At 42.6% G+C, this 25,406-nt stretch overlaps 1 protein-coding gene across 8 annotated transcripts in view; it reads left to right on the top strand.

Annotated features, from left to right (window-relative positions):
• The window catches only part of LIMCH1 (LIM and calponin homology domains 1), a 323,338-nt gene that overhangs the window by 229,916 nt on the left and 68,016 nt on the right, over positions 1-25,406 (top strand). For 4 of the 8 annotated variants that reach the window (XM_077758883.1, XM_077758881.1, XM_077758882.1 and 1 more), the window contains exons 7-8: positions 3,020-3,215; positions 8,726-8,978. In XM_077758883.1, coding sequence (XP_077615009.1) covers positions 3,020-3,215; positions 8,726-8,978 — 449 coding nt within the window. Of the gene's footprint in view, positions 1-2,393; positions 2,680-3,019; positions 3,216-8,725; positions 8,979-10,061; positions 10,308-18,308; positions 18,612-20,990; positions 21,234-21,984; positions 22,315-23,627; positions 23,744-23,853; positions 23,963-24,404; positions 24,666-25,406 lie in introns of those variants that run through there. The other 4 variants (XM_077758884.1, XM_077758885.1, XM_077758879.1 and 1 more) reach the window with 3 other exon arrangements.

The raw sequence follows: 25,406 nt of genomic DNA, 5'->3' as shown, positions 1-25,406 counted from the left end.
ACTAGAGCCCGCCCCCCCCATACACACACACAGAAGAATTTAGACGGTGCTAGGCTTTGTGTTGGTTGATAGATTTTGCTCTCCCCCAAAAGCTTAACTTTACGTGACTTGATGGAATCCAATAAAATTGCTCACCCAGCTAATGTCCACATCTTTATTCCTGGTGGAAGAACCAGCTGTTGCTTCATCCTGAGGTTCCAAGGGACCAGGCTGGCCAAGGGTGACCACGGGTGGCTTGTTTTTCGATTTTCACACTGGCCACGCCTTTCGGCTTCCAGCTCTTGCCTGATCTGCGGTTTTGTTCTTGGCTTTCTACGCAGTCATGAACAGAACGGCTTTTCTGTTTTTCTTTCCCATAACAAGCTGTGAGAAAGCAGCTGAAGCTCCAAGAGACATGTTGACTTTCTCTTTCTTTCTGTTCTCTTGTGGTTTGTCGGGTAGGAGTAAGATGGTGCTTGGGCCTTTGGAGGAGCATTTCTGATTATTATTATTTTCTTGAAAATCCAGTTTGTAATGCGATACTGAGCAGCTTGTAAAACTGTGTCATTTCTAGATGGGACTAGTGGCCTAGTTCCGAGCATCTGCCCTCCCTGATGGGAAATTGCATCCAAGGCATCTAGTTATGGGATATAAACAAAGGAGATTTCAGAAGAGTATCCGTGCATGTACAGGTTGTCTCCTTAACTACATTCATAAGTTCTGTATGATTTGCATATTGACACGCACATGCCCAAATGACTACATGGTAGTAATTATAATCAAAGCTAACACTCTTTGAGTACTTATGCGTCAGGCATTTTTCTGATTGCCCAGTAATCCTGTGAGATAGATGTTATTATTAACTCCATGTAACAGATGAGAAAACTGAGATCAGGTGAGACGAAATAACTTGGCTAAGGTCACACAAATGACAAGAGGTGGACCCAGGATTTAAGCCCAGTCAGTTGGGCTTCCAAGACCATGCGCCTAACTGCCTCTGTTTTGCTGTATTTATAGCGTGGTGATTTAGGCATAAACAGCATTTAGCAAAGGAGCATTGTCCAGGTTAGCATCATTCACAGAGTAAGAACTCAGTGAAGGTCCAGTACTTGGAAGAGATGATGCTGGTAATGGCAACTATACAACTGTAACAACACCCAAGTTGATGGAATGCCATCCAGTTTTCCTATTTGGGATTTGGAGACGGAATCCTGTGTTGGAATCACACTTTTGCTGCTTACTGTGTGATCTCGGTTAAGTTACTTAACCTTTCTGATTCTTATTTTTCTCTTCTATAAAATGAGGACAGTACTAACCACATCACTGTAGGGTTGTGAGGATCAAATGCATGTACAAAAAGCATCATGCTTGGCCCTAGCCACAGTTAAGTATTCAATAAAAGTGACCTTCATGTTTTAAGTCATTTGGCCTATTCTCAGTGAATAAATAGCCCAAGATTATTACTTGCATTTCCAAAGAAATTAAATACAAAACCATATCCAATTTAGATCTATATTTTTCAACTAGTTATGAGTTCTTTCTTTTGTGGCTAGTCAGGCCTGGCTTTTGTTCAAGTCCCTGTTAACTTTTGACCTACAAGTAAACTACCTTAATTTCCATAACTGGAATTTCTGCCTTCCTCCAGAGGGTCAAATGNGGGGGGTGGGGGTTGGGGGGGGCAATAATCAGGTCCTAGGTGTGGAGGCTGCAGAGTGCTCCTCTCAGTCCTGCCCTCCTCTCTCCCACTCCTCCCTCCCCTCCAGGCAGAACCCGTGGGTGCCTTGTGAATTACAGCCGCCTGTCCCCTCGAAATGCTTCTTGCGGGGAGAGTGTCAGAGGGGCTGCATAGAACTGAAAAGCAGCTGGTAGCGGTATTTCCTACAAAGGCATTGGCTCCAGTGGGCATATTAGTCAGCTTAGACAGCTTCCAAAATTGCTAACATGGAGAGAATATTTGTTTATTTTTCCTTTCTCTTGGGAATGTGGAGGGGACCTTCCCGAGCATCCCAGGACATCCACAGTGTGACATTCCAGCCTTCGCAGAGGAGAACATGCCCCTCTGCCAACATCATCCGCAGCCCTGATTTTAAGCGACAGTCTGGAGGAGATTAAACTGAGGTTTATCTTTGAGTGACCGGAGTTATTTTTGTTTTCGTCAGCCTGGACTATTGTAATTAATGCGAAGACAGTGGCGGGAACAAGGCTTTTATTATAATACGAGGGTGAGGATGGCTTTGACTGACCTTTCTTCTGCTGGGGTTTCAGTGTTTTAGTATGTGCTGCTTGCGCTGGAAAGAATTTATAATCACAGGCTGTCAAAGACAGCCATTGTTCTCACTGCTCTGAACATGTGGGTCAGCCACAAGTGCTTTCAGCTCCCCCAGCGCCAGAGCTGGCCGAGAGCGAGAGCATGCCTGGATTCTTCTGAGGCATCAGGAAAAGCATTTTGCATATTTTTCATTGCTTTTTTTTTAAAACCTTCTGCTCAGAAAGACAGCTCCCTTTCAGAGCAGGAATTTCCCTTCAAGGTAGCAGGAGATGAAAGCATGCTCCTCCAGGACTTTATGGAACTGATTCTGCTGCAGAAACAAATGCTGTGTGCATTTGCCAGATAGCGTAAACAGGAGCAATTGTACGGCTACACCAGGGGCTCAGTCCCAGACCGGGCATGCCGTTATGGATTCCGAAAGACGGGTCAAGGTTAAGGTTTCTGTTTTTTATTTTTGTCTTTGTCTGTCACTGTATTCTTGTGAATCCAAACTTAATGATCTTTTACTCTTAATTCCTTTGCCTTTTTTTTTTTATAGCATGGTGGAGGTNGGGTTTGAAAGGCGCACGATTTTCTGATCAGGAAAGTTGCGGCAGGGAAGGTCACGGAACGAAATGTTGGCTTGTAGATGGTAATCCGTGCCATAATTTTTCCACGCTGACATTACATGCCGGATCTTTGGAAGACCACTGGAGACGGATTTTCCTGGTATTGTAGGCTCTCCCTTTGTTGCTGAAGTGTCTGTAATTCTTTCGTTTTATTTTTGGACAGGAGACGGATGACATTGAGAGTCCTAAACGTAGTATCCGAGACAGTGGCTACATAGACTGCTGGGATTCTGAGCGCAGCGACTCCCTCTCTCCCCCTCGCCACGGCAGAGATGATTCCTTCGACAGCCTAGATTCCTTTGGCTCCCGTTCCCGGCAGACACCTTCACCAGATGTAGTCCTCAGGGGAAGCAGCGATGGTAGGTCGCAGCCTTCGTACACGGCACCTTTTAAAATTAAACATTAACAAGAGCCGCCTTCTCACCGGTGGAGAGAAGGCAGGCTCCATATCCACCTTGCTGGAACCCGGTCACTCTAAACGGGGAGAAGAAGAAGTGTTTTTGGGGTGATTTTCGTGGTCCTTAGAATTTGGGTTGGCTCTGCCAGCAGTTTGAACATTGCCTCAGTGAGCATATCTTCTAGTGGAAAATATGTTACATCATTCCTTCCCTTGGTCTCAGTGAATCGAGACGCTGTGCAGGACATTAGCTCATAAAGTGTGCCGAAGGTTTATATGCTCTGGGTATGAGGCAGGGAAATGTTTGAGTACCACACTGTATACGTGAAAATGAATCAACTTCCAGCAAACTGGAAACGCACTCCACACACGTAGGAAAGTCCTAAAGCCCGGGGAACGTTAATTGGCAGGGTTTTGGCAATCTGTTCAATGCCTGTGATACCTGACCGTTGACTGGAGCCACGCGGGTGGCCTTTAATGTACACAACCCAGACTGCCTGTTTGCTCTGAGTCTGGGTTTGATTTAAATCCCATGGATTTTATATCACCTGCAAGGAATGATCATTTCTCTTTACAGAAATGTGTGGTCATGCAACGTGATGTGAATTTAATGCATATTTTCCAGAAGCTGTTTACCTTCCTTATCTTGCACCTTTGTATTTTGGGGAAGGGAAGATGGATTGGTTTTGCGTGTGCAAACTTGCAGAAAGAAGCTAAGGCTGGTGGGGAATGTTTTATTTGTTTCTATTTTTTTTTAGTGTATTGCTTGATGGTTGCTGATGTTTCCAGAGACTTACGGCTTCTCTCTGAGATGAACATTCTCTTTTATGGCTAAATGATCTCTTTCAGCTATAACATTCTATCCAAATTACTTGAGCACTTAATGTACCCAGGTCCCAAATCAATTCCTTCACACCTAGTATCTCATTTAGTCCTTAGCACAGGTTATGAGAAACATCGTTTCTCACTTAGTCCTCCCACAAGCCTGTGAGACGTTTATTATTTGTATTTTACAGAAGAACCTTAGAGAGGTTAAGTAATTGCCCTCAAGTTGTTAAGTGACAAACATCACAGTTATCAAGTGGTGTAACAATGTTAGCCTCAGGAAGTGTGAGTCCAGAACTTACACTCTTAAACTGGATTTGCCCACACTTCTGTTTCCCTAATAAATTTTTAAAATTCTAGAATGACTGAACTAATGCTTTTGTGTAGTACTTAAGCTTTCCAACAAATAGATTAGCCGAGAGCCACATAGTATGTGACTCCAGAATAATCCCATGGTACATTGTGAGCTGCTTGGAAAACATTTCTAAAATTGTATACGGCATCTTAAGTTCTGACCCACAGTATTGGAAGTTACAATACCAAGTACAGTACCAAATTGAGCTTTCACCTAACCAAAAGGTGGGGATTTACTTTCACAAAACCTATCTAACCCAAACTATTTCATATTATTTTGACTGCTTTTTTTTTTTAATTATTATTTTCTTCATCTTGGTGTTCTGGAAGGGATAACACAGCTCTGGTTTTCCGTCACCAGCTTCGAGGGGTTCAGAGTTTATAACAAGCCACATCTTGAAGGGATTTGAGATGGTAATTACTAATATTGCACTAATATGTGCTCAAGCACAACTTAGCTTGCAACAATTAAGATTGATAAGTTAGGGTCTTTTTATAAATATTTTCTGTGTAAATAAAAATACAAAATTGATCTTCATAAAACACCATTCATGAAAGAGCACCTTGTATACAGATTTCACCAAACAGCCTAATGCCTTCAGGCTTATGTTCTTGTAAACTGATCAAGACCCAGTGAGGTTTTTAAAGTAACAAATTAAAAAAAAAATTTTATCTGCCTTAAAAAATGTAGTATAATTTTCTCCGAATCGGTGTTGTATTTATTAGATTTTATGGTATTTTTTTAAACATACTTATCCAAGAAGATTGCTAGTCCTAATAAACACTTTGGGGGTTAGAAGAACATTTTTAAGTCTTGAAAATTTATTTTCTAAGCACTCACAATCAATTAGGGAAAATCTTAGCATAAAATTATCCAGCTTTTATTGGGACAATATTTTACTATTATGGAGGCCCACTGCCCCATTTGGTGGGGACAGTCAGGAACCACTCACAGGTGCCACGATTCCATGGGCTGCCCATGAGAGCTACTTGGTCAGGATGCTGTGGGTCTCTGGGGTCCATTCAGCCAACCTGTCTTGCTGAACAGGTGCCAGTTCCTCCCTTACCTTCACTAGCATTCCTTCTGAAGCCATAGCACGCTCTTCACTGAAGAGGAAATACAACTATTCAGGTGTTTTTAAGATTAAGAGCATAGTTTATAAAGATGATGAATACTCTTTTATAGGAAAGTTGAGTTGAGGGTGCCCGGCTGGCTCAACTAGTTAAGTGTCCAACTCTTTTTTCTTTTCTTAATGTTTTATTTATTTCTGAGAGAGAGAAAGAGAGAGAGACAGACAGACAGACAGCGTGAGCAGGGGAGGGTCAGAGAGTGAGGAAGTGTCCACCTCTTGATCTCGTCAGCCCAGGTCATGATCTCACAGTTTCATGAGTTTGAGCCCCACATCAGGTTCTGTGCTGACAGTGCAGAGCCTGCTTGGGATTCTCTCTCTCTCCCTCTCTCTCTGCCCCTCCCCCTCACCTCTCTCTGAAAATAAGTAAATTTTAATAGAAAGAAAAAGAAAAGATGAGTCAAGGGACAGAAATAAGGAATGAGAGAAATTAGAAGACAATGAGAAAGACAAGGGTTGAGAGTGTACATGGCAAAGATACAGGAAAATAGAAAGACCCCCTAGTTACTGGAAGGGAGAGAAATATAGCCCCATAGAAAGGAAGGGCCAGACTTTGATAAAGTATTGTCATCATCATCATGTGCTGCATTGCCATTTCCTAACTTTGGACATAAATAGAGGAGCCACCCTAGTATATTTCTACGCTTTCAGGATGAATTCAAAATCTTTTGAAGTCCTGGCCTTATAGTAACTGAGCACGTACCATCCCAGCCACTTTCTAGGTGCTTTGTGCCATCTCATTTAATCCTCACAACCACCGTGAGAGCTGTGTCGCCATCTCTGTTCCCAGTGAGAACCCTGAGGGACAGAGGGTTTACATTTTGCAGAGAAATCAGGCTCTTGTCCAGTAAATGACACTTCTTTCAACTGAGTTGCTCTGCCTCAGGGCATCTGTGAATTAACTTTTCTTGAACTGTCTGTTGAAGACATTTATCAGAGGGTAATTGTGGAAAGGAAAAGGGTGATCTGTATACATGTTAAGCAACCCATTTGAGGCTTTCTCTAAGATTGTTATAGAAAGTATGTTTTTATAGATACTGTACACAAATAAGGTTCATAGATTATAGGATTTTAGAAGTGAGAAAATTGAGACAGCTCCAATTTGTTACTAAGCCTTCATCGTTGATCTAAGAATCGTTTTCTTTCATTTATTTATTCAACAAAGTACAGAGCTTCCCCTAGTCAAGATGCTTTTAGCAAAGGACATTTCTCCAAGGGAAGTGGCCCATAGAGGAAGGAACTTTGGGCTGGAATCTAGAGAATGGAAATTGGGAGTCCTGAGGGATTACTTACCAGCTGCACAGAAGGTGCTCTATCTGCCTCTCTGAGCCTCTGTTTCCACCTCTATAAAATGGGGATAATGTCAAATCAGGAAACAAATCCGAGAGTTTGGCAAGGTAAGGTAGTGTCAGTGTTTGTTTATAAAGCGTTTCACAGGGACCTCTAAATGTTACTGAGACAGACAGATATGCTTGATGGAAGACTTGGGTGGGAAGGTGCTAATTTATGAATCAAAAACCAGCAAGTCCTGAAATGGTCAAAACTTCAGAAGGGAGGCTGAAAAAGCAAGTGCCATGAATAATTCATCAACTGCATATTTCATCTGCAACAATGAACAACTTGTTTATGGTCATTGCATTTAACTTTCAAAGTCTTTTAAAAGCCATGAAATCGTTTAATCTCCAGGGCAAATCATTTCATTCCTATTTTTTACAGAAAAGGACATGCAGGTGTGTTAGAACAAGCCTAGGAACCCATAGCTCATTAGGGACAGATCCGGAACTCTTAGGACAGAAAGAGTGATCCGCATTCTTCACTTACTCTGTCCCAGATACTCTACCAACAGTTTACACATGCCTGATCCCCACCCCCAAAGGCCTATGAAGCAGGGGGCATTATTATCCTCACTTTGCATATTGGAGAAACTGAGGCTTCAAGAGGTGACATCACAGCTGCAGAGTCTCAGAGCTCGTGAGTGGCAGAGCTCAGAATGAACTGGCTCTGGCTGAAGACCCTGCATCTTGCCACATCTGTTGACTCAGTTGAAGGCTCTTTTGACAAACATAAAAAAGTAAATGTTCGTTACTTTCAGCGGAGCTGAGTAACCTATTCATGACATTGCCCTTGATTAAGAGTTCCCAAAGAACTTCCACGAGGCAGCTACCTGTAAGGGTAGTGTGTTTGTTTCAACAACAGCTTCACTCAGTCAGGTCTTACCCATCTAGTGAGACTGAGACTCAGGAAAACAAGGATACAATATAATTATTGGGCTCTTGCCCCCATGAAGCTGATTTGGCAACATTGAGTTCTTTTGCATTGCCCGAAGCACTCTTTAACTCAAACCAGTTCATTTATTCATCAGATCATCTGAGGATGCCCACTGGGGTGCCAAGACACTGTAATAAGTGCTATGAATGGTGTAAAGCCCTTGTTCTCAAAATCCTAGGTCAAAAGTGTAACATGCCTGAAGAAAAGACTAGATTGGGCCATGAGTTTCACAGGAAGAAAAGACTGCCTCCAGCTATGGGTACCAGAAAAGGCTCTGCTTTGGAGGAATATGCATTTATTATACCTCAGACCACTTTCTGGAAGGCAGACCCTTGGGGTACTCTCAATCTGCTACTTTTCTGAATTCATATGGTTCATATAATACCTTTGCTCTTTGATTATAACTAATATTCTCCAGGGGTTTCATAGATTGGCTAAAGGGACCTCGAAGACAAAACATCGTTTTATGACATTTCCGTTATAAATAGAGTCCTTGAGAATTCTTATTTGTGTGACTATCTCCCATGGTGCAAGATAATGTAGCAACAGGTGCTCAGTTAAAAACTCTATTGGTTAATTTATATCTTTTCTTTTGAGAAGACATTTTGCAGAATCCTAGCAGGCTCTAGTTCCACTGCAAATGTGTTGCGAATCGTAGTTCTCAGACACTATTAGGTTTACCTTTATTTTTCGAATTTGATTTTCCCCTCTGATTTGAGTTCAGAGCTTTACCCAGAATAGGCTAATTTAGACGGATACTTTAGATTTGTTAAGTGAATAACTGAAAGACGGAATCCTCAGGACCCACAGATCTAACCACCTCCCTAACACTGCATGCTGGGAACTTTTCTGCTAGCCCAGCACACCTTTTCAGCACCCATCTTCTCTTCCCCAGGGAGAGGAAGTGACTCTGAATCCGACTTGCCACATCGGAAGCTGCCAGATGTGAAGAAGGATGACATGTCTGCGAGGCGGACTTCCCATGGTGAGCCGAAATCAGCAGTGCCTTTTAACCAGTACCTCCCGAACAAAAGCAATCAGACGGCCTACGTCCCCGCTCCTTTGAGGAAGAAGAAAGCAGAGCGAGAGGAATATCGGAAGAGCTGGAGTACTGCCACTTCGCCCCTGGGTGGGGACAGGCCCTTCAGGTAAGGCCTGAGCCACGCTGCTCCCGTCCTGGTTTGAGTACTGGCAGTAGAAGAACCTCAGCTCCCACGTATGAATGAGCTCAAATAACCATTTCAGAACTTTGATGTAATATTACAAAGGGAGGTGGGCAGGACAGATCTTTGGGGAGAGATTGTGATGATAGAGTCTAAGCTCCATGAAGGCGCCTCAGACAGTGCCTGGCACACAGTAGGTATTCAACAAATCCTTGTCCAAAGAGCAGATTTTTGAAACCAGTTTGATTGACAGGACATTGAGTATGAATCTGTCAGCCATATCCTTCTGTGGAGACTGCCTGACTCCCACTCTTGTTAAATTAGGNAAAAAAAAAAAAAAAAAAAAAAAAAAGACCTTTTTCTTAAATCTAGATACATGGTTATCTGGATACAGGCTCAAGTAGGTAAGGGATGCGTGGAACATGCTTCAGAATCACATGTGGAAACTCAATACGTGGGTGGTACATTGAACCACTTATCTCTTCCGAGAAGTAAGCAGTGATTTCCCCTAAACTCCGCTTATGTTTTTCTATTTATTCAGCAAGTATTTATTGAACATCTAATACATGCCAGGTGCTGTCTTTTGGCACCAGGGACTCTAATAAATAGAATGGAGTCCCTGCCTTCAAGAACTTTCAAGAGCCTTCTTGTCCAGTATAAGAAACCTACAGTCTAGTCTACTTCTTTGAGTAAAACCACCCTGATCATTGCATGCTTACTTCTAATAATCCGCCTGCATTATCTGTGATTTCCACTGAATAAACATTTTATTAAAAGTTTTAATTATTGGATAAAACATGAATTTTCTCTTTCCAGCAGAAAAGGTTTTTTGCCTTTCAATACCAATTTTGAAATAGCTCTTAATGTTGAGATTAGGATGCATTGTATTTGGTAACAAATTAATGGCTGCAGTTAACTTTCTTCACATGACCAGGATCGTGTTGCCAGCCACGACTTTTTTTTTTTTTTTTTAATGAAAAGTAATATCAGAATGACCAGGAGGTGACATGTGGTCTGCTTCCCGGCCCAGGCTGTTAGTTTGGTAAACCGTATTGTCCACCTCACTAGCTATCCCGAGACCATAGAGGAAGAGGGAAGTGAAGTGGGGTCTTCCTGTGAAGAGGACCCGGTCGACAAAATGCATCCTGGTGGGAAGCCTTCTGATGGCGGTTTAGAGTTACCCACCGGCGAGGGGGCTGTGACGATGGCACTAGCTCCCAAGCCGGAAGAAAGAGATGCCGTTGAAATCCAAAAGCGCAGGAGGCTGGAGCAAGCTGGGATCAAGGTCATGCCAGCAGCACAGCGCTTCGCCAGGTTAGCTGTGCAGGCCGAAGCCCGGCCCCGCCGGCTTTGTGCATGCCTGGGCTTTGGAATCTGGCTGTTGGAGTTGTTGGAGTGAGTTTCCATCTTGTTTCCCGCTTCCTGCTTTTTCCCTTCGCAGCTCTCTTCCCGAGCAGAGCGAATAGAAATAGCTGCTAGTCTCTGCCCCAGGCCGTGCCTCTGCCAAGAACTTGGTTGTTTGAATGGAGGCGAAGGGCAAGCTTCTTGCTATTTGATGAGACCTTCTCCTCGAGTCCTTGTGGTCAGTCACTTGTGGGCGGCAGGACTTACCTAGCAATAACATTGTCTTCATCAATTGTTTGCGGCTTGTTAATTTTCACACTGCTCCTAAATGGCTCTTATCTTACTTTCCACATCACTGGAAAGTAGTTCCTTTGAAATGGGGAGCTGTCTCTTCAGAAAGAGTGGTTGGCTTATAGAAACCACTTACTTTCTTTGTCCCAAGGGAGTGGTAAGATTGTGCTCATTTGACTCCCTTTCTGAAGCCTGTTGATTCAAAAACAAAGAGTGGAGTAATTCCTTCTCTTAATTGTAATAAAGGCACCGGTATTCAGCCCTGATGACTTCGTATTACACGTGTGATGGAACCCTTCAGCAGTCGGACTCGCAGAAAACGATAGTTCTACAGTTTTATGTAGTGTTTTGAGAATCTGGTTAATTTTTCTCATATAATAACCACAAAAATCCTAACAAATTATAATGAGACCAAAATATAGTTGATAAATTAAAATTCATAACAGCGAGACAATTGAAATTCCTTTGCCACTTGCTGTTCCATTTAATCGGAAGAGGTGGGTGACATACCCATTTTCAAGAAGAATAAACTGAGGATCAGTGATAGTAAGTGACTTGCTGGTCCGAGAGCTAGTTACCGTTCACCTGGTGGCCAGACTTAGGTGTTCTGACTACAATACAACGCCTGCCTCCCATACATTTAACAGAACATTTCCCAGGTCTCTGTACAATTCCTATTGTAGTTAAGTGCCTATATGGTCTCATTCTCAGACTGAAAGTGCCAGCACCGACTTACACAGATTTAATTCCAAGAGTAGCTTGGTATTGACAAAAACCCAAGGATAAACTTCTTCCCTGTCCGTGGTATCCCACAGATAAATATATCTGTCCTGAACATATATGCGCTTCTAGAAAACTCTACCTTAAAATTGTGCTTGTGTTACAAGCAGCTCTCTGGGTTTCTGAAATCATGAAAAGTAATGTCATAGAATCTTAAAAACCAAAATCAAATCCAGATATCCTATAAATTTTGGAATAAAGATCTTGTCAGACACATATTTTTTCAACATTTGAGCATCTACTTGTATCAGAGAACAGGCTAGATGCTGAGAATACAAAAATGAATAGGATCCCCTTACCGTGTATTATTTTTCTGACTTTTCCTGCTCTGTCTTCAAATCTAGGGCCCACTGGGAGTAGGAATATAGGTAAGAGTAAGAATTTACAAAAACCTTAATCTTAATATCCTTGACATACATACTTTCATTTTGATCACATCTGTAATGTCTTTAAGCTAAAATTTACCAGATGCCATGATCTTTATTTTTTTCTATTTTATTATCATTTCCAAAAATTACTACTCTGCCTAGTTAAAACAAATCTCACTTTTAAAAATGGATTTTTCTATAATTACCAATCTAGTTGAATATTATGCATATTGGCTATTCCGGTTTCCTGTTTCATAAATTGTCTCATATCCTTTGCCATTTTTTTATCATTTGAAAAGATTTCATGTTATTGTGGCAAGAAGACTTAGCATGAGATCTCCCCTCTGAACAAATCTAACTGCACAATATAGTTTTGTTAACTATAGGCACAATGTGATACACTAGATCTCTAGAATGTATTCATCCTGCCTAACTGAAACTTTATGCCCATTAATTAGCAACTCCTTGTTCCCTCCTCCCCACCCCCAGCTCATAGCAACCACCATTTGACTCTTTGATACTATGTATTTAGCTCTTATATACTTCATACAAATGGAATCATGCAGTATTTTTCCTTCTGTGATTAGCTTGTTTCACTTAGCCTAATGTTCTCAAGGTTCATCCATATTCTCAGACACTGCAGAATTCTCTTTTTAAAGGCTGAATGATATTCCATTATATGTAAATAGCACGTTTTCTTTATCCATTCATCCATTAGTGGACATTTACATTGTTTCCACATCTTGACTATTGTGAATAGTGGGACAACGAACATGGAAGTGGTACTATCTCTTCCAGATCCTGATTTCAATTCTTTTGGATAAGTAAACAAAAGTGAGGTTGCTAGATCATATAGTAGTTCTATTTTTTTAAGTTTGTTTATCTATTTTGAGAGAGACAGAGCAGGTGCGCAAGTGAGGGAGGAGCAGGGAGAGAGTGAAAGAGAGAATCCTAAGCAGGCTCTGCACTGTCAGCATGGAGCCCGACACAGGGCTCATGCTTACAAATCATAAGATAATTACCTGAGCCAAAATCAAGAGTCAGACACTTAACCAACTGAGCCACCCAGGCTCCCCAAGATAGTTCTATTTTTAATTTTTCTAGGAACCTCTATCATCTTTAGAGTATCTGAAAGAGCAGCAAGAGATGAGTGGGGAGCTTCATTGAGCTAGCGCAGGACACCCAGGAATCATGGTGATGTAGAAAAAAGAAGAGATTGGACAAAGGCTTGACATTCCGTGGGTGTATTGGGCCACTTCAGTAGCTGCGAGATTTATTTTGTCATGAAATATTGAAATCTTTTATGACAGTTCCCATTCTGTGCACAAACCTAGAATCGTGGTTAGTTTACAAATGTAATTCTGATGGGTGACTATTACATTTGTGTGCTCATTTTTGCTCCCACCCACATTTCCTGTTATCTGGCTTAATTTGTCACATATTTCATCCAAGGTAGCTCTGTTAAGCAGAAATTCGCAGGTCCATTAATATCACCACACTTTGGATCTTCTGACTTAACATCTGAAATTGGGTTCAGGAAAATTATGCATATTTCCAGAGAATGTCCCCAACAGCAATGTGACACAGCTGCTCTAAACACCCACAATTCATTTGTCGGCAGACTGTTCAGCTGCTAGCTCTCTCATAAACCTTTTATACATACCATGTCACTAGCCTGGCCTGTCTTTGTATCGGTTGCTTTTTGCAGCCTTCAACAGACTTGAGAGCCATTATAAGTTTATCCACATTTGGAATCCTGCTTTTAATGAGGCAGAAAGTAGCTTAACTGGAATGAAGCACATATCCTGAAGATGCAAAGGCTTCTTGATGTCTGGAAAATAAGAATATAAGATATGTAAATATGCTAATGTCTCTGGCCACCACATCTTTGAACCCAGCAAGAGGCCCAATATATATCCTGTGGCCCATTTTGTAGCTGGGAAAGTCTGCATTTGTAGACATGGGTAATAATATGTCATAGGTGAGGAATGGAGGCACACAGACAGAGGACAAGGCTTTAATTTTGTAGACTGTTTTCTTGTTTTTTTCTCCCCAAATCTTGTCAAACACCTCCTTGTATTATTTCTATATACAGTATATAAAAAGGAGCAAAAATGCATGTTATTCCATTTTCACGGTGAGTTTAGAATCCTAGAAATCCCAAGCTTCCTGTCAAACCATATATTAGGAGGTATCTTAGCATCGAGGGACAGAGAATAGGACTTCTTAATAAATGTGTGGAGTTTAATATTTATTAGAGTCACCATTGAAGTAAAAAGCATATAGACTATTTTTTCTTCTGTTTTAGTTTATGATTAAGTTAGCTTAATTACCCCCAAATCTGAGACTCTGCCAAAAATAGCCAAGATTTCTGTTTTTAAGAGGATAAAACAGGAACCAAGATTCACTTCCCCTGAATTAAAATGCCATGGAGATTTCAGTTCTCTTACTTGGTGTTTCCCATTGGAGAAGTAAACTTCTTTTATTTTTTTTTTTTTGAACTGAATTATAGGTTTCACGTGATTGTACTTCTTTTCTAATTGTTTTCATATGTTTCAGCACTCAGTCTCTTCGGCTGGTCTGTGGATCTCAACCACATATTAATTAATTACAGAGAACAACAAAAAAAAAAGCCTCCAAGGAACAATAGACATTTTTGAAAACTTTAGAGGAAGAGTGGATGCAGCTGAGTGCCAGACACGTATTCCTCTACACCCTGCTCACCAGACGCCCGTGTCACTGGCTGCTGCTGAGCCGATCCCTGGGGATCGGGGACCAGACACATGCAGAGCTTGCGTGAGCCTCCGGGACTCTGGACGCGGCAGCACTGTCTGGGCATTGGCTGAGCAGGGAGGTTTCTGGTGTTGGCCCTGCCATTTTCAGCAGGTCTAAAGGCGCTTCTGGAGAGCCCTGTTTCTTTCACTAGGACAAACTGACTGCCGGTAGAGCTGGCTGTTTGTATGTTACCAAGGGAAAAGGGGTGAAAGAGAATGCCACTTCTTCCTTAGTTGAAATCGTTGTCTCGTTCACTTTGAAATATATAACTTTGAGACAAGAGCTTTCCCTTTCCTCTCACCTGCTTCGTTGGAGCCCATATTCTCTCCTGCAAATTCAGCCTTACTCGTTCTAGAGGGGGCTGGACAGATTGCCAGGTTTGAGGCTGAGCTTGGCCTTTCTTGTTTCTCACAGTATTCCTTCTCCGCGAAGCAGTGAGCCGTGCCCACAGAGTAGCCCTTCTTCCCAAAGCGATTCATCTATGAATAACTTGGGAAAAATAAAAATGTCAAACCTCCCCCATGCATATCAAGCCAGATAGCCTGAGTCTGCCCCTTAAATTTGCTTTATTTATCTAAATTCAGGCAACTGGGGCTGGAAGCCTCAATATTCTCCTCTACAAAGGAGGCATGGTAACTCTTACAGGCCTGTCATATGTATCTGGAATATACTAGCTGCTCAGAGAGTTGTAATTATTGAGAGCTGAAGGAGAACATACTGAACCTTTCCTGTAGACTGCCCTTAAGGTCCTTCAAGGGAAAAAGAAAAGCACATTATAAAACATTATTTAAAACTTTTAGTCACTAGACACTGGTGAACACAGTCCCACATATGTGCCTTAGACATATTATTTATTACCATGACCAGTGTCACTCGTCCAGAATTTGTGTCATGATTTTTTTCCCTCTTTCTCTGAGTCTGCCTTGAAACTCTAAATGTACAGGATTCAAGCAAGTAGCAGAAAATAATTCATTATGACCATTTTGTCAAGTGGGCAGGGAGTGGCTTTTCAGTGGCCAATGATACAGAAAGCTCTCTTCACCCTCCTTTTTTTTCTTTTTTTTTAAGTCCACACATCTAAATTGAGATCATTTGAAATAAGTCTTGCCACGCTGGGCATTTAGCCAAAAAAGAAACGCCCCAGGGAATTTGCAGCCTGGCTTGGGCTCCTGTGATACAGAGAACACCAGATTCTCCCTGCTCAACTTGGCATCACAAATTGGCATGGTCATTTGCATAAATGCATATGTTTTATTCTAAAGAATTCTGCCTGAGTTTGGGGAGATTGTAACCCATGACCACTGCTACTCAAAAACTGAATAGGGTGCTGCTTTGGACTTAGGAGGTTCAAGCTGCGGGTGTGCTCCTCCCTAACCTGGGGCAGATCAGCTGAAAAGAGATAATGAGTGTGAAAGCGCTTTGTAAACTGTAAAGTGCTGTGCAAGCATTGTAAGGTAGGATTAGTTAGCATTCTGCTACTGTTAATCCCAGCAGAACATAGGGCTCTGTGACCAGCAGTGCAAATCACAACTCCAGTCTAAGTGCAGCACACAGGATCCCTTGATTTGGTAACCAAAATACCAAATTGCTCTTTCTCCGACCTTATAGTCATGAGAGTGCCTTTTTTTTTTATATGATGTTCTGCTTTCAATACTGTTCACGGCCTGGTCCTTTGCTAAATGCATGGCATAGTGGTTACAAACAGAACCTCAGAGCCAGACTGCCTGAGTTTAAATTTTAATTTCACCACTGGCACTTTGACCTTGGGCAAATTTCTTAACCTAGAACCTAGTGTCCACTCTCTTAAAATGACCGATGCTAATGACACTAAGATTGCAAGGTTAGTATCAGGTTTAAATGAATTAATGCTTAGAAGGAATTCTAGCCCATACCGAGTGCTCAGTAATTGTTAGCCACTTTCTTTGTCATCAACATTGTGCTGTTTGTTTGTTTGTTTGTCTGTTTAAGAGGTGGTGAGGGGCAGGGGGAGTGAGAGACCATCTTAAACACACTCCATGCTCAGTGTGAAGTCTGACATGGGGCTCAATCCCATGACCTTAGGATCATGACCTGAGCCAAAATCAAGAGCCAAACGCTCAACCCACTGAGCCACCCAGGTGTCCCTGTGCTTTTTAAATAATGCCTTTTTGGAGAGATTAATTATTTGGCCTGTGATTTCCATTGGCTGTTCTTTATGGCCATAGTCAACCAGCACCAGTTGGTATTTTCCAGATGCATTGGCTAAGGAGGCAGGGGGGCATCGTTCTTGGCTGGCCAGGCAGAACACTGAGGGGGTCAAGTGAGCAACTCAAAGGCAGGCTTCATATTTTAAGAAATAAATTTATTCAGGGAGCGAATCATCACTAGCCACTTCCAAATTCTGTTTTAAATATGTATTGAGAGCAATGTCCACAGTGAGAAGATGGAATTTTCTGGGCATGATTAGTGATGATTTGACTTTCCAAAAGTCAGATGGAGTGAGGGCCTACTGTAGTCTTAAGATGATGCCCCTTCAGGACCAGTATCGGGCCGAGCAGCTGATACGGGCTACCTGGTGGACCAGGGTACACAATGTCCTTGTTCACTCTACACCTGGTTAGGCTAGTTCATTCCTTCTTCATTTCTGAGATGAGCTGTCCTTTGAGGATGAAGACTTTATTCTTAATCCTCTCTTAGAAATTAATACAGAGTAGGTGAGCTTTCTCTAGATATCAAGATATTTTATTATCTTTATGAAACAGGAAGAAGAAAATAAATGACAAAAATGTTTTAACATTTTATTATTACTTGGAAAAATAATTACTTAGAAGCAAGGCTGATCTTATGAGTAGGGGGAGAGGAGTCTGTGTGAATACCAGATAGACACCTTTGACCCTATTCCTATCCCACAGGCCTCTGACAAAAACAAAAACAAACAAACAAAAAACTAAGTGAAAAGTCCTGATAGTCCACCATTAAACTGCATTCAGGAATTTAAAGCTTGGGGCGTTCAACGTCTCTTTGAAAACGGAAATAATGCAAAGTGATAAGTTTTTAGCCATTTTGGCAAAATGTTTTACCACAATTTACTTGACACTTAGCATCTGGTGAAAAAAAAGCTGAGATGTGGATAGTCACTGGGGTAGAAGATGGTAGCCAGAGCTAGAGCTGCTCACGGGAGGGTTCAGGGCAAGAGAAGCATTTATGCCTTGGGTCCATCCTGTGAGTGGCCATAAACTCTTCCAGATGTTTCAGGTTAGCCCAGTTCTGCCAAAAGACCTTCCTCACACTTTGCAATCTGGTACGTATGCTAGGCTTGCTGTCCCCTAGGTGCATGCCTCAGCTTCCCCTCGGATCAGCATCTTGGTGCCTCAGAGTTTTGCCCTATCACTCAAAAGCAAATTGAGTACCTATTGGGTGTGCCGCTCCTGTGCTAAAGAAAAAAGAACAGCCAAAAGCTTTCTATTCTTCCCAATTTTATGAGAAGAGTTTGGAGGGTCACGTTCAGAGCCATTTAGGATCCTGCGGTGCTGATGCTGATGGGGCTCTGCCAATCACATGAATTTTTAGTCTTGCTAGTAGCTGGCTAAATTCAAGGTTTTAAAACCCACCCTAACTATGCTACAACTCTAGACTAAAATAGTAAACAGATGTCACCTACACTAACGATACTGAGAAGACCTTTCACTAACAACACAGCTGTGTGTCTGAAGATGGGGATTTAAAAAAACATTTGGTCTGATCATGCGCCGAGTTCTGTTTAATTTTGCTCTATCAGCCACAAGCAATTAAGTAATGAGAAAGAAGCCATTCACGACATTGTCCTTCGCAAAGAAAACCCTTTCCTGACCCACGAACGTGGCAAAGATCCACAGTCAGAAGATGAAGTTGCGTGTCGACGGCCTGATCTTGAGAAAGATGATTTTGCTGCCAGGAGAGTGAGGATGAACCAGACCAAGCCAATGGTGCCATTGAACCAGCTCCTCTATGGGCCTTACCGTAAAAAAGAGGCAGAGAAATCAGATAGCAGCAGACAACTCTCAAAGGGAATTTCAGAAAAGAAAAGTCTAGAATATAAAAGGTGTGCACTGTGTGTGTGCGTGCACATGTGGGTGTGTGTGTGTGTGCACATGTGTGAGAAAGAGAAAGAGAGGGAGAAGGAGAGAGGGAACATAATTACGTGAAGGTGACTTGTGTCATAGCCCTCCATTCCTTTCTTTCCTGCCCCAATGACAAGTAATTGGTACTGGTGGCTTATTTTGAAGTGGAACTCCCCATATCCAGGCTCTCTAAATGCAGTGACAGAAAGTAGAATAGCCATGTCCCAAATCGGGCTGACTTCAAATAAGCTTTGAGTTCCGGTGGACAGATCACCACATATGATCAATATTATTGGCACAGGCAGACATGTGCCATTGCCTATCAGGGACAGCCACCGCTCACAGCTGCTCCAGTCCATTAACAGGAAGCAGAAAGCACTGTTATTCCTTGTCTTGGGCTCTTCTCTCTTCTTAGCTCCTTTTAGATATGGAAAGAGGGGAAGTGAGCCTTGCTCTTCCTTTCTGCATATGAGTGAGGTCACTTAGACATTTAATAATGGAGATTTCTTATCTAAAAACAAAACCTTCTCAACGATAATACACTTCCATTTGTTCTATTATGGAAATTGTTTTTAAGTGAGTTTTCTTCTCCCAGCTCTTCCCCCATCCTCTTAATTTGGGAAAGGAAAATTGTAGCGACATGGGTTTTGGCCAGTGGTTTTCACCCTTGGAGGGATATGATTTCATTTAAGATGTCAGCTGGCTAAATTTCATCACACAAGGTTGATTATTCTTGTATTTTTTGTATTTATATCCAAATCAGAGATTTGCATTGTCAAATTGCCATCCCTTGGTCTATCATTTAAGAGGTTTGCAAATTCTGTTGAATGAAGAATATAAACATCTTAACTCTGTTTTACACGATTCAAATGGTTCTCGGGGCAGAGTCACTGAGCTCAGTGGAGTTGTTAGTGATGCTGTTGTTATGCGCCGCTGCCAATGTTCTGGAATGTACCAGATACAAAGTGCATGCAAGATCCTCAGATGCAGAACAGGGTTTAGAGCACAGAGGTCCTGGCATGATTATTTTAATAGGACATATTGTGGCTTCAGGAGTCCCTCGCTCCATGCCGTTCCTGATGGCATGCCTCGTGACAAACCGTTCTAGGAGGGCCTTGTGAGAGGGATCAGTTGTTGCACATGAAACAAAGACTTGAGGACAACGGACTGGCATCAAGGCACATTGATGGGGATCAGCAACTTGAGTTAGGAAAAGGAGTAGCTTTTGTATCTCCTTTTTTTCCTTTCTCCTGCATGCAATTTTAATTCCTGGTATTTCCAACCTCATTTGTCTGTTGTCACCTGACTCTGTGTTTGGGGACACGGCTCTGAGTCTGGGATAGCCCGTGACCTCTTTTGAGAGCATCAAAGAACCGATGAAAGAAGAGAAGGGCCCTGGTGGCTCTTGGCTCTGCCCTTCCTTCATCTACTTTCCCAAACTAAAAGTAGACATCCTACTTTTTTTTATAAGTTAAGAGCCCTATTTATGTAGGTTTTTGAGATTTTCTATCTCAAGAGGCATATTTAGTTAGAAATTGATTTTTAATCGAATAGAACGTTTATGCACGTAGACATCTTCTTCAATGTAGATTACAGCATTGTCAGCATTAGCCACCTGACATCCACTTCTTAGGAGAAATATTGAAAGTATCAGTTTTAACATCAATAAAGGTGACTTGTTACTGACACAAGAAACAAATGGGCATTGGCTTTGTAGATCCATGTAAATAGGATACACTGTTTATCGAGTTTACGTTACCCAAATCTAACCAGTGCTATCGGGGAGAAGAGGCCAAGTTTGAACCTCGAAACTTTCTGTTCTGCATTGACTTAAATGTACCTTCTGGCAGTTGTGTGTTTACGGTTGAGATATTTAACATGTGAACGACGTTCCAGCTATCTCCAAACTAATCCTAGCATTTGGATCATACAGAGCTCGTTACTAACATTTTACTGGTGCCGTAAAAGACATTCCAAAGGGCTCAAGGATTCAATCAGGAAACTTGAATTCATTATGGTAACTTGAATAGTGTGGGAGTCGGGCATCATTACTGTCAAACCGAAATCTCATTACCATTCTTAACAGTCTTTCAGCAAGCCCTGGTTTCTCTTCCTAAACTAAACTTGAGACTGTCATCTGGTGGAAGAACTCCATCTCATTAGAGTGTCAAAAGGGTAGCGTAGGCCAAAGGAATCAAGGCTCCAATTGATTCCATATTTTTTGAGAAAGGGAAAGGTACTTCCATCATTTCCTTCTGTCCTTAGCCTCTGAAGTACCTTGCTTGACATTGGTGTTTGTCTGCTCCCCTTCCTTGAACCTGATTTTTCCAATGATGTGGGGGTCTGGATAAACTTGACAGAAACCAGGGCCAAACAGAAGAAGTGAAGTCAATGGTGACCTGTATTACTCGGACTCAGGAGAGCGAACCTGCAGAAGAAGGAGTAAGGAAGGTGCCAGATCTTTACAAGGATGACCTGGCTCAGCGGAGAATTCAGGGCTACCTTGCCCCTCACCGAGAGCCTCCGAGATTTGTCACAGTCTCCAATATAACAGAGGCTGATTTGGAGACGTGGGAGAGACTGAAAGTGTCAGGAAAGACGAGGTGTGTCATGTTTTTCCCTGGTTTTCGCCTTTGAAGGAATCAAATGCTTATCCTCTATCATTTTATGTTTTCGGGGCTAGAAAAACAAAACTCCTCAAAACACAGTGTATTCTTTATGAGTTGAAAGCTATTAATACTAAAATTTACAAGCCACTGGATGGAAAACATCCACCTACTGTGAATGCTTATTTGGTAGGCTTGTTTACTGTAAGGAATTTAAATTGATTTTTAACTAATTTTAGTTATTTCATTGTACCTAAGATTTTCTTTTTTTTTTTAATTTTTATAAACATTTATTTATTTTCGAGAGAGAGGGAGACAGAGCGGGAGTGGGAGAGGGGCAGAGAGAGAAAGGGAGACACAGAATCTGAAGCAGGCTCCAGGCTCTGAGCTGTCAGCACAGAGCCCGATGTGGGGCTTGAACTCATGAACTGTAAGATTATGACCTGAGCCGAAGTCAGCTGCTTAAATGATTGAGCCACCCAGGCGCCCCCGATTATACCTCAGATTTTCTTATGCCATCATTTATGATGTTGGAAGTGATATTTTGAAAGCCATAGAAGCTTCAAGCACTGTTACCTAGGCAAGACAATGATCGTTTCTTCATTTGATTGATTAATGGAAAAGCAATTCTGCTCTAGCCATAGAAGTATTTTTAATAAATCTGGTATTTAAAAAAAAAAAAAAAAGAGCTCTTATTCATTTGTACTTGCCTGAGAGACCTTTGGAACTCATTTCTGGTTCTGACTAGGGATGGAGATGTGGAGCACATCTGTGCCCCCGAGCCTTCACCAGAAATTAAACCAGAAACTGCCATCCGTGATGACTTTGCCAGCCGCAGAGCAAGGGCCTACCAGCAGGCTTCCCGGCCCAGGCACAAGTCTGTGCACTTCGGACCCGTGACAGAGATAGATCAGCAGAAATGGAAGCGACTCAGCATTGGCAAGACTGGGCCTAGGGAGGATGTAGAAGAAGTCACCGGTCGTGGCAGCGAGATTGAAATGAACTCTGTCACCCCTGCCTCAGCAGCCACGTCTGGCTCAGAAAAAGAACAAATGCTTAGTCTGCAAAATGACTGCAGGTATTTTTGGCCGCACACGTGCAAGATCTGCATGGGAATCACTGCTGCTTTTAAAGAGCCTGCTGAAGCACATTAAAGAAGCCTCCGGAGATCACGTAGTTTACACAGGCTCTTTTGCTGGTTGGCAGAGAAGTAACGTTAGCGGGTCGCCTTGGGGAGGCGCATGTGTGTGAACGTTAATGGCAGGCGTCAATTTTGATTCTGTTGTCACCAGAATGACTGCCTGGAAATGCCAGTAATCTTGGCGAATGACCCTTGTTCCCTGGGCTGCATTAAGCCCTATTTTATTAGTTGGAAATATTCGATGAACTAGATGGAATGTTTTAATGATATCCTTAGTGTTTCTTCTAAAGATCTATGGATAAAAATCAGGTTTGTTTACAGCATCCCTCTTTCTTATCCCACGGAGGGAGGAAAAAATAGTTATTAATATCGTTAAGTCTAAATTTGGACATTGAAGGAGACAACAAGAAAAGTAAAGCTCTCTTCCCTCCACTACTTAAAAAAAAATTGTATAGTAAGTCATGAATGGAAAAAGACTCCTCCCTTGGGATTCCTATGAGTGGAGAATTTCCTTGGCTGAATCACCATCCACATTTGTGAGGGATCACCTGGGAAAAGCCCTTGGAGGCCTATCACCAGTCCTCATCCTCATTGGAAGCCATCCAGCTTTGAATTCCCAAGCCCTCTCTGGGGGTTCAGTTCAGTGAGCTGGTCTCTCTTCCAGGAAGCAGGTATAAGGGGTTTTTAGGACTCTGGATTCTCTTGGGAACCTCCATTCCACCTGCATGGTGGGAACGAAGCAAGGCTATCCGTGGCAGGAGGAAATACTCAAGACATCCTCCCCTGTGCTTTGACCTTGCAATCCAAAGGAAACAGTAAATGGTCCATGACATACCAAGGGGTATCTTTGATCCAGTGTAGCCAACACCATGTAGCCAACACCATGGAGGACAGCGGACTGTAGATATACATAACCCTAGTACACCAGAAATACATAGTTTGGGTTTCAGAGGCAGATGGGGACCTGGGGTGGAAGAGGTGGGGATGAGACATTAGTAGGAAATGCATCGTTGAGTCCTTAACTACTTAGGGACCCATCACCCAGGGTCATGCCAGCCTTCTCTGACCTGTCTCAGGCCCTGAGTCACATTCCAGTATCTCAATCTGAGTCTGTCATCCTTACTAACCAGCTTCCGGAATGAGAGCAACTGAACTCTCTTAATCTCTCAGTCTCAACAACTTTCGTTGTGTCCTTTCATAATTCTCTCTCCTCTTCTCTCTTGCCACCACTGTTATGTGATTATCAACAGAATAGTGACTTCTGGTGTAGACGACCATCACAAAAGGGTCTTGCGGCCGGCCCCTGTGCTGGAGACCCAGGAGGAGCGTGCCTGCAGTCTGGGCGAGTGCCCAAGAACAGAGGAAGGTGAGGAGTGACTTTCTCTCCCTTCCCAGGAGGTGAAGGATGACAGGTGGGGGTCAAGGCCTCTGGTGTGAATTCTTCCCTAGCAATAAAGCCTTCCTCTCTGGCTTTAGTTACATGCAAACAGCTGCCACAGGATGGCAAAGAGAAAGAAGGAGTTGCTCAAAGAGATTCTGAGGCGCTGCCAAAGGCTGAAAGATCAGAGGAGAGCGGCCAGCCACTGTGAGCGCCTGCCTGCATTCCAGGGTGTGCTGCCTCTGCCGTGTGTGGCTGTTGTGTTCTCAGAAAACAGCTTAGAGCCACAGTATGCACTTGATGACTGATGTGGCGTGGAGCTAAGTCACTTAAAAGAATGCCCCCCTCCCAGGGTCACAGTCCGGCTTTCAGTTCCCCCTCCGGGTAGAGATTTGAGCCTTTGCATGTGGTTGGGTGCTGGCCGAATTTCATTCTCAGGAATCATGAACACCGGAAAGGGAAACCCATTGGTGTGTAAGTACCAGTTGCATGATGGAGGTCCACGGTGTTAATCCTCGGTTGCTATGTGTGCTGCTGCCTCCATGGATGTTGGCTTCTTCTGTTTTGGGTTAATGCCAGTGAGCGATGCTACCGCAAACATCTTTAGCAATAAGTGGCCTTTGACGGGCCGGCCTGAATGTTGCCCTAGTTCGTGTCCCCCGGCCTCTGAGCGCAAGGCTTCCGGGACAGAAGAGAGCTCGGAGAAGATGACAGCTCCTGCCTGGATTGGCAGCGGACTGAAAGGCCAAGGAAAGTCCTATGATTCACAAAAAGATGACATGATGGTCAGGAGAACTGGGATGTCTCTTAGACGCATCGCACCCAACACAAACCAGTTCCTTCCAGTTCCATTCACAAAGCAACAGGACGCGGAGGAATCTGCCAAAGGTCCGCCAATGAAAGATAAGAGGTCAGAAGATCATCCTGAGCTTTTGTGATTTTGTTTCTCTAGCCTGAGCCTTCATGGATGCTTTGAGTATGTTATTAACACATTATGGCACTTACTGCTATCGCTTGCAGAAATGAAATGATAAAAATTGGCCGGGTCTGCCAAGGCTTTTTTTTCCTTTTTTGCATATAAGCAGGTATGGGGAAAAAATCCAGTTGCGAGTTTTCCTGTTCAACATTTTTTTCTGACTCTCATCTTGTGGGCAGCCTAAATGGGACTCTTTTATTTCTTCCTAGTGCATGTAGGAGCCCTCAGGTAAACGAATTGACCTTTTTTCTGAGCTACTTGATTTCACTTTGATTCCTGAAGGGTCTACAGGTCCAAAGAAGATGTATACCACTTAGCAGTTGTAATTTAATTAAATTTCAACCTTAGCAAACACTCAGTGCTTTCTAGAGGTGACATTTCTATTCTGTGCCTTGACTTGATTTAAAAGGAAGAGTAAGGAAATAATCTGAAGTTTGTAGGTAAAGTCCTATATGTTGAAGCCCCTGTTACTATTTAATAAGAGTGACACCCTTTGTTAAAAGTGTGGTCCGCCAGATCTGTGTAGGTAAAGGAGTGAGGGGTGTTTTGCATAATTATATGATTTACTATTAGGGGCGCCTGGGTGGCTCAGACAGTTAAGTGTCTGACTCTTGGTTTCAGCTCAGGTCATGATCTCACGGTTTTGTGAGTTGGAGCTCTGCCGTGGGCTCCGAG

The sequence above is a fragment of the Crocuta crocuta genome, unplaced genomic scaffold, assembly GCF_008692635.1.
Source record: "Crocuta crocuta isolate KB4526 unplaced genomic scaffold, BGI_CrCroc_1.0 scaffold223, whole genome shotgun sequence".
Classification (NCBI taxonomy): Eukaryota; Metazoa; Chordata; class Mammalia; order Carnivora; family Hyaenidae; genus Crocuta; species Crocuta crocuta.
The sequence above is the reverse complement of the archived record's forward strand: the minus strand, read 5'-3'. Positions and strand labels throughout refer to the sequence as shown.